This window comes from Conger conger, chromosome 8, assembly GCF_963514075.1.
Source record: "Conger conger chromosome 8, fConCon1.1, whole genome shotgun sequence".
Taxonomy (NCBI): Eukaryota; Metazoa; Chordata; class Actinopteri; order Anguilliformes; family Congridae; genus Conger; species Conger conger.
The window spans coordinates 63,963,439-63,973,083 of NC_083767.1; the positions used below are offsets into that span (position 1 = coordinate 63,963,439).

The window sequence follows — 9,645 nt, forward strand, 5'->3', positions numbered from 1 at the left end:
ATGGCTCATTTAGAAAGTGGGAATACTGCCGGCACCTGATTGGTTAGAGAATAGAATACTTTATGCAAATGAGATGTACACACCTACTCCACCCCCCTGAACACATTCTAAAAAGTGTGTAGAAGGCAGAGCCAGAAATGACTCGTAACAGGCCTTAAGATGACATTTCACACTGTGACACACTTTAACACACTGACACTCACACATCGACGCTCACACACATGGATGCTCACACACACTGATACCAGTAACGTCACTGGACGTGTTTGGCTTGAATCTCCAGCCTGTGTTTCCCAGAGTTAACGGGCGCTCAAACTCCAGCCTTGAACGCAGAGACTGGTTTATGGGCGGCCACCCATCCAGGCGATCACATGACACTCCCAGGGAAATACGGTAATGTTAGCATACAGATATCACAGAACCTGCGAGCTGACTTTACTGTCTCTATCACTAACTCAATTCTTCCTCAGTAAATTCCGGTTCAAAACTGTAAGGTTCTTCAACAAAATCGGAAAGCTCATCCTCTCACTCGGTGAAGTCAGAGCTGTCCGTCATATCGCTCAGGCCAGTCAAGTTAGGCTCTGTGATATCTGTATTCTAACGTTGCCGTATTTTCTGGGAGTGTCATGTGATCGCCTGGATGGGTGGCCGTCCATAAACCAGTCTCTGTGTTCAAGGGTGGAGTTTGAGCGCCCGTTACCTTCTGGGAAACACAGGCTGGAGATTCAAGCCAAACAGTGAATGGACATGTTTGCCCCATGTTTAGAAAAAGGCTACACTGCACACATAATTTAAGCATTTAATCCGATTAAGCTCAACTGAAAAAAGTGTGACAGTGCTCCTTTAAACTATACTCAATAACACTATACTCACCTACACTCCACTTTTAAACTATACTCAATAACACTACACACACCTACACTCCACTTTTAAACTATAATCAAAAACACTACACGCACCTACACTTCACTTTTAAACTATACTCAAAAACATTACACACTGACACTCTTAAACTACATTCAACAACACGACATTCTTAAACTATACTCAATAACACTACAATCTTGAACTATAAGGCAACCTAGCAGTAACCAAGGTAACCCAGCAATAACCAAGGCAACCTAGCACTAACCAATGCAACACAGCAGTAACCAAGGAAACCCAGTGGTAACCAAGGCACTTGCACTTGTAAATTGCTTTGGATTAAAAGCGTCTGCCGAATGACAAAAATGTTAAAAATGTAAAATGTAAACCAAGCAGTAACCCAGGGAAGGCAACGCAGCAATAACTGCTCACTGCTTTCCACTGGAAACAGAAATGGGTCTAGAAAAGGGGGAATAGACTACAGGAGGGAAGGAAACTCAGTTGTTCCCCTTCTCTGTGCCAACGGAGAGCCCTGACCCAGTTACACACCACCATCCCAAATACCAACCCTACACTTGAGCACAAACCCAGACCCAGCTCCCCTATAAAAACCTGCCTCTCTAAAACCAGCCCTGTGTTCCAACACCAGCCCCGCACCCCAACACCAGCCCCGCACCCCAACACCAGCCCTGCACCCCAACACCAGCCCCGCACCCCAACACCAGCCCCGCACCCCAACACCAGCCCCGCACCCCAACACCAGCCCCGCACCCAACACCAGCCCCACACCCCAACACCAGCCCCACACCCCAACACCAACCCCACACCCCAACATCGCACCCCAACACCAGCCCCGCACCCCAACACCAACCCCACACCCCAACACCAACCCCGTACCCCAACACCAGCCCCACACCCCAACATCAACCCTGCACCCCAACACCAGCCCCACACCCCAACACCAGCCCCACACCCCAACACCAGCCCCACACCCCAACACCAGCCCCGCACCCCAACACCAGCCCCACACCCCAACACCAGCCCCACACCCCAACACCAGCCCCGCACCCCAACATCAACCCTGCACCCCAACATCAACCCTGTGTTCCAACACCAGCCCCACACCCCAACATCAACCCTGCACCCCAACACCAGCCCTGTGTTCCAACACCAGCCCGCACCCCAACACCCCATAAATATAAGCGTAAACATGCACATTAACCCCGTAGATGTAAGCGCAGTGCAGCCTGATTGGCTCAGCTGATGTCTTTCTGGCTTTCACAGGTTTGCAGCACCTGGGAAAACAGTGGTGGAATTTGGCTGAACCCCCCACCCCCCTAACCCCGTTCCCCCCAGGCTTGGCTTGGTCAGCTCTACACCCTTTTGCAGCTGTGCAGCTGTGCACACCAAACCTAACACTAACCCTTCCACAAACCCTAACTCAAGGATTAGGGTTAACACTAACAGTTACACTACCATTAGCACTAAATGTAAGCCTTACACTAACACTACCACACATACATACGGTACATCAAACACCACAAATGCAGAGCCATAGTATTAAGCAGTTCTGTCCCTCCCAGGAAAAGGCAGTCAGTTGGCATTCTGTTACTGTCCACAGGTGGTCCCTTCAGACAGGGAAATCTTGGGAATGCTATGGAACAGGGAAATCTTGGGAATGCTATGGAACAGGGAACACTTGGGAATGCTATGGAACTGGGAACACTTGGGAATGCTATGGAACAGGGAACACTTGGGAATGCTATGGAACAGGGAACACTTGGGAATGCTATGGAACAGGGAACACTTGGGAATGCTATGGAACAGGGAACACTTGGGAATGCTATGGAACAGGGAACACTTGGGAATGCTATGGAACAGGGAACACTTGGGAATGCTATGGAACAGGGAACACTTGGGAATGCTATGGAACAGGGAACACTTGGGAATGCTATGGAACAGGGAACACTTGGGAATGCTATGGAACAGGGAACACTTGGGAATGCTATGGAACAGGGAACACTTGGGAATGCTATGGAACAGGGAACACTTGGGAATGCTATGGAACAGGGAACACTTGGGAATGCTATGGAACAGGGAACACTTGGGAATGCTATGGAACAGGGAACACTTGGGAATGCTATGGAACAGGGAACACTTGGGAATGCTATGGAACAGGGAACACTTGGGAATGCTATGGAACAGGGAACACTTGGGAATGCTATGGAACAGGGAACACTTGGGAATGCTATGGAACAGGGAACACTTGGGAATGCTATGGAACAGGGAACACTTGGGAATGCTATGGAACAGGGAACACTTGGGAATGCTATGGAACAGGGAACACTTGGGAATGCTATGGAACAGGGAACACTTGGGAATGCTATGGAACAGGGAACACTTGGGAATGCTATGGAACAGGGAACACTTGGGAATGCTATGGAACAGGGAACACTTGGGAATGCTATGGAACAGGGAACACTTGGGAATGAGCAGTGAGTGCTGTGAGCTGCCATGGTCGGGTGCTGGGTAGGATAATGCTCCAAATTAATGTTATTAGTAATATTTTATAATTGTGTCAATGGGGGTGACATTAAAAGTAGTTGTCTGGCAGTCGGAGGGTTGCTGGTTCGATTCCACCCTGGGTGTGTCAGTGTCCCTGAGCAACACGCCTCTGCTCCTGACATGACCGCCAATCATTGTTGGTGTGTGAGTGTCTGTGTGTGAATGGGTGAATGGGAGAAGAATCAATTGTACAGTGATTTGGATAAAGGCGCTATATAAATGCCATCTGATGCCCCAGGTCAAAAGTGAGTCCCCCACCCACCTCACCCCAGAGTTCCAGAATGGTGAGGAGATCGCTTGGACCCCCCACTTCTGGTTCCCATGATTTAGGGCACAGCTCCAGACTATCTATCAATGTTATTAAGCATCAGAAGTGATATTTTGCCTGTCAGTCTTCTATCTGTCTTCATGCAGGCTAATGCGCTAACGGCGTTGCTGCGTTACGCGGCAGGATTGCGGCTGAGCGCGTATTATTAGCGCGAGGGAGATACGGCCATCTCCTCCTCACTCGCATCCGCTGTTTCCGGCCCAGCTCTCGCCTTAACTCTGAACAGACTGTGGCAATTATATTTTCTCTGTCTGTGTCTCCCCTCCCCCTCTGCTCTCCTCTCCTCTCTTTTTCTTTCTGACCAAGTCTAGGAGTTGTTTTCACAGCCTCACCCGTTCTGTCCCCTCCCCCCATCAGACCACAACACAGGAGTCAGGATATTTTTTCCATCCGTGAATTCGCTTAGAATTCTTCCTAAATTATTATTATTTATTTATTTTAGGTTATTTTGCAATCCGTCGCCTTTTTATCCCACCTTTCCTCATCTCATAAGCTACCTTCATATTAGCACAGCGGGGAAGAAACATAAAAATGCCATAAAAATAAATTTGAAAGATACCAACACCAGTTCAAATCAAAATAAAAACGCTCACTTCAATATGTTACAGTATTTTATTTTCATTACTTCATACTTTACAAGTCATATATGCGTTAATGGGCACGGTCATTTCATTCCTCGATCTCACATTGTGTGTGTCTGTCTCGGTGTGTGTGTGTGTGTGTGTGTCTGTCTCGGTGTGTGTGTGTGTGTCTGTCTCGGTATGTGTATGTGTAAGAGAGAAAGAGGGTACCACGAGACTGACCTGCGCCTTTACGTCCTGAGTCGCTCCCCTCGTGCAGAGCCCACATACCAGCGCGAGCAAAATAAGCTGTCTGGAGATCTCGAGTCGGGGCACCATTTGGCCACTCAGTAACACAACGATCTCCCAAAATGCAATACTTTGGTTTTTCCTCTGTGACTACTAACTAATCGTACCCAACGCTGTGGCTTTTTGGCTTTTTTTTTGTCAAAACATAAAAATAAAATCCAATAAAATAAAAAAAGACAGAAAAAAAGTGTTACTCTCGCAGCAAGCGCCAGAAAAAAAAAGTTTCCAAATATTTTTGGTTGCCTTATGTTGTCATATCGCTCAAATGCCCTCTTTTATGTCTTTAAAATAAATCCTGCTTTAAACGAATGTAGTCCCGCGCGTAAAAAGTTATAATCTGTTCTGTTCAGCTTGTATACCGTCTCTTCACTTTCTTTTGTTTCTTCTCTCGCTTCCCTCTTCGTACTTATGCCAGGTTATTTTGACCCTCTCTCTCTCTCTCTCTCTCTCTCTCTCTCTCTCTCTCTCTCTCTCTCTCTCTCTCTCAGCTGCAGACGTGGTAGTTTGACTGTCCCTTGTGGTTTTTCGTCTCTTGGAAAAAAGCAGGAAAGAAGGAAAAAAGGTTGACCGCCCGCGCTGGATGCGCCCGCCCTCCGCCGGCCCTCCTAAATGCAGGGCCTGTTACTGCAGACTGCCCGTGGTACGCGATGGTCTTCGACACTCAAGTTGTACGGAGGCAAAAATAATGACATTTTTGTCATGAATAAATCTGTCATTTATGTAGCCACAGAAAATCACATTAATACAGCAAATTAAGAGCAACAACAGTATCAAAAGATTCTTGTTTTTGCTTTTGGAACAGTGGTTGTATTTTTGTCTTTAAAGGATGCTTGTTAATAAACAAGGTTACATGCATGGAACCGTAATTTGTTTTTATTGTGAAAAAACACATATACATGACAAGTCAGGGAACAAATAACATTTGTGGCAACAATTAAACACACACTAATAACTAAAGACAAATAAAAAAATTAAAACGAACATACATAATTGGGGGTAAAAAGGCACGTGGAACCATCATCGTTAAACATATAAACGTCCAATGGGAATGCGGGCAACCACCGGCGGGCTTGCGCATTTAACTTCCCATAAGATAATTATAAAACACAGCAAGGGTGTGTGCTTCTCAAAAGACATTAATGCGTAATGTTATAACGTTTCCGATAAACAACGGTTTATAAATAATACGCGCGGTATTTCCTCGCTATTTTAGCTTTATTAGACATTTTATATACCTAATTTACTTTCTCAGGGAAGTGCAATGGTGGCAAAGTCAATCGACACCCACGACAACACTGCCATCTGCTGGTAAAAGTATGGTTTAGCGTGGCATCGTTGTAGGTAGGATGTGATTATTCTGGTTTCAGCAGTCAGTGTTTATGTAAAGACAGCAAAACCCCGTGTGCCAGATTGAAATTAATTATTTCTTGTTATATGTTGCGAAATGAAAGATAATTTTGACAGCAACGGTTCCGTGGGCGGTCTCTAGCCCGTCACTCAGCGGACAACACGGAAGTTGCACAGAACTCGGATGTCAACAAAACGGGGAAGGCGTAAGTTGACATTTTATAAATATGTCAGGCTGTGTTTTTCCATATTTTTCTGAACTATTGAACCTATATTTGTATGAATTAAACATGTCATAGTATGTGTATTTACATCTACATTCGAAATATTAAGTCAAATTAAAGGACTATGTCGAGAAAAGTTTACAGGATTCCAGCAGCTGTTAGCAAGCTAGCAGACGAAGAAGAAACGAAAGTTTGTGGAAGTGAACGGCCTTGAACGTGAAAAGTTGAATATTTAAATAGAATTTCGGGAATATACTACCTGAACACCAGATAAAAAAACCGTGTTAAACGATATTCCAAGCTTTAAATTATGCTTTTTTCGATTCGAAAGTTAACTGGTTAGCAAGCGAAACCAGTTCATGTCTTAACTTACGTCATTGCTGGGCAGCGCGATCGTAAGGCAGGAAGTTGGCGTGTTTTTATTTGTAAAAGTCTGCTTTCGTGCCGTTTCGGTCGGGAAACGGCACGAAATGCACAGCATTGAAAGCTTCACTCGCTTTCAAGACGGGTTATCTTAATTTGGACGGATGGTAAATTTGTTTTAACACGCTACCCGACAGCGACGCTTACTTCCTCTTAACCCCACGAGCGACATCCTCTGAAAGTTACAGAAAAGAGATAACTATACCGATGTAAACGCTACTAGTTTAAGATGTTAACAGATGGATCTAAGCACCGAACCAGTAGCCGGGTGGGAGCAGGCGTGTGTATCGCTGAATTTGATGTCGGATTATATAATCGACTTTCAGAGTTTGTATCAGATGATAGCCGGTAAGATAATAAAAACGGGCCGAGGAGGCAAAGCCACCCAGAGCAGCGGCGTGCTCTGCGCTGAATAGGGTGAAGCCTGATCGGAGGGGGAGGCTGGCTCATGTTGGTGGTGTTGGAGAGGACGGGGTTCCTGGGGCCTGGGGCCGTGTGATACTGTAGGCTGGGAGGAGGGAGAGTGTGTTTGAGCGGGTCAGTCAGACAGGGGGCAGTGTGTTTGAGCCTGTCAGTCAGACAGGGGGCAGTGTGTTTGAGCGGGTCAGTCAGACAGGGGGAAGTGTGTTTGAGCGGGTCAGTCAGACAGGGGGAAGTGTGTTTGAGCCTGTCAGTCAGACAGACAGGGGGCAGTGTGTTTGAGCGGGTCAGTCAGACAGGGGGAAGTGTGTTTGAGCGGGTCAGTCAGAGGGGCAGTGTGTTTGAGCGGGTCAGTCAGACAGGGGGCAGTGTGTTTGAGCCTGTCAGTCAGAGGGGCAGTGTGTTTGAGCGGGTCAGTCAGACAGAGGGGCAGTGTGTTTGAGCGGGTCAGTCAGACAGGGGGCAGTGTGTTTGAGCGGGTCAGTCAGACAGAGGGGCAGTGTGTTTGAGCGGGTCAGTCAGACAGGGGGAAGTGTGTTTGAGCGGGTCAGTCAGACAGGGGGCAGTGTGTTTGAGCGGGTCAGTCAGACAGGGGGCAGTGTGTTTGAGCGGGTCAGTCAGACAGAGGGGCAGTGTGTTTGAGCGGGTCAGTCAGACAGAGGGGCAGTGTGTTTGAGCGGGTCAGTCAGAGGGGCAGTGTGTTTGAGCGGGTCAGTCAGAGGGGCAGTGTGTTTGAGCCTGTCAGTCAGACAGGGGGCAGTGTGTTTGAGTGGGTCAGTCAGAGGGGCAGTGTGTTTGAGCGGGTCAGTCAGAGGGGCAGTGTGTTTGAGCCTGTCAGTCAGACAGGGGGCAGTGTGTTTGAGTGGGTCAGTCAGAGGGGCAGTGTGTTTGAGCGGGTCAGTCAGAGGGGCAGTGTGTTTGAGCCTGTCAGTCAGTCAGAGGGGCAGTGTGTTTGAGCCTGTCAGTCAGTCAGAGGGGCAGTGTGTTTGAGCGGGTCAGTCAGACAGGGGGCAGTGTGTTTGAGCGGGTCAGTCAGACAGGGGGCAGTGTGTTTGAGCGGGTCAGTCAGACAGGGGGCAGTGTGTTTGAGCGGGTCAGTCAGACAGGGGGCAGTGTGTTTGAGCGGGTCAGTCAGACAGGGGGAAGTGTGTTTGAGGCGGTCAGTCAGACAGGGGGAAGTGTGTGGATTGGTAAATAGAATTTCCTGTAAGTAGGCTCACACTCCAGCACAGTAGGTGGTGCACCAACCCCACCTGAAGAAGAAAGCTCTATTTAATAGTTACATGGTACTGTTCTCTAGAAGAAAGCTCTATTTAATAGATACATGGTACTGTTCTCTAGAAGAAAGCTCTATTTAATAGTTACATGGTACTGTTCTCTAGAAGAAAGCTCTATTTAATAGTTACATGGTACTGTTCTCTAGAAGAAAGCTCTATTTAATAGTTACATGGTACTGTTCTCTAGAAGAAAGCTCTATTTAATAGTTACATGGTACTGTTCTCTAGAAGAAAGCTCTATTTAATAGATACATGGTACTGTTCTCCAGAAGAAAGCTCTATTTAATAGTTACATGGTACTGTTCTCTAGGTCTGCTTTAGTGGTGAACATGACTGACATGTTGATGGTTCATTCGCAGTTTGACAGATAGGTGGTAGCAGAACGCATGACCTCTCTGTGTGTCTCCTCGTTGCAGGTTTCCCAGAACAGAACAGAACAGTGTGGACCATGGCAGACTGAGTGACTTCACCTCAGCACATGTATTTTTATTCCATTTCCTTTTTTTATGTTTTGGTTTTATTTTATAAATGTCATCATTTGACAGAAGAAAAGTAAAGATGTCAGCCGTTTCCTGTGTCCTTGGGATTCTGTGCATTCTGTGTGTGACAGGTGAGAATTACTGTGTGTGTGTGTGTGTGTGTGTGTGTGTGTGTGTGTGTGTGAGTGTGTGAGTGTGTGAGTGTGAGTGAGTGAGTGAGTGAGTGTGTGTGAGTGACAGGTGAGAATTACTGTGTGTGTGCGTGTGTGTGCGCGTGTGTGTGTATGTGTGTGTGTGACAGGTGAGAATTACTGTGTGTGTGTGTGTGTGTTGCATGTAGTGTGTATTTTTTCATATTTGTTAAATATAAGAATTCTAAAGGTCCTGGAGCATCTGGTAAAATAGACGTCACCATGAACAGACATTTAAAGAACAAAACAATGCACCCCCCCTCCCAATGAGCTCATAAGATTAAATTAAACTTTTGAATGCAATTCACTTATGATTATCTGCTTATATAAGTACACACATCATATATTGAATAGGATGTCTTTATAGACTAGTTCATACAATTTAAATCATGAAAAAACTGGTTTAAGTAGGTGGTTTTAACATTGTGGCTTATCTGTGAATTTGTGTGTATAGTGTATAGTGTGTGTATGTATACTGTGTGAATAGTATATTGTGTGGGTGTGTGTGTGTGTGTGTGTGTTTGGGAGCTATACTCTGGGACACATTAAAGCAGAACATGGCCTTTCTCAATCTCTCTACAGTGTGCCGGGCATGGAGCTGGCCTCCACTTCTGGTAAGATATCAAACCTACATCTGTGCCTCACCCCTGAAAACATC

At 46.4% G+C, this 9,645-nt stretch overlaps 2 protein-coding genes across 2 annotated transcripts in view; one reads left to right on the top strand and one right to left on the bottom strand.

Moving 5' to 3' along the window:
* The window catches only part of mmp14a (matrix metallopeptidase 14a (membrane-inserted)), a 21,028-nt gene extending 16,002 nt beyond the window's left edge, over positions 1-5,026 (bottom strand). The window contains exon 1 of the mRNA XM_061251191.1: positions 4,561-5,026. Coding sequence (XP_061107175.1) covers positions 4,561-4,656 — 96 coding nt within the window. The 5' untranslated portion in view covers positions 4,657-5,026. The remainder of the gene's footprint in view (positions 1-4,560) is intronic.
* Positions 5,027-9,579: 4,553 nt separating this feature from the next.
* Positions 9,580-9,645, top strand: part of lrp10 (low density lipoprotein receptor-related protein 10) — a 5,668-nt gene continuing 5,602 nt past the window's right edge. The window contains 1 exon segment of the mRNA XM_061250776.1: positions 9,580-9,601. Within this exon segment, the coding sequence (XP_061106760.1) occupies positions 9,580-9,601 (22 nt within the window).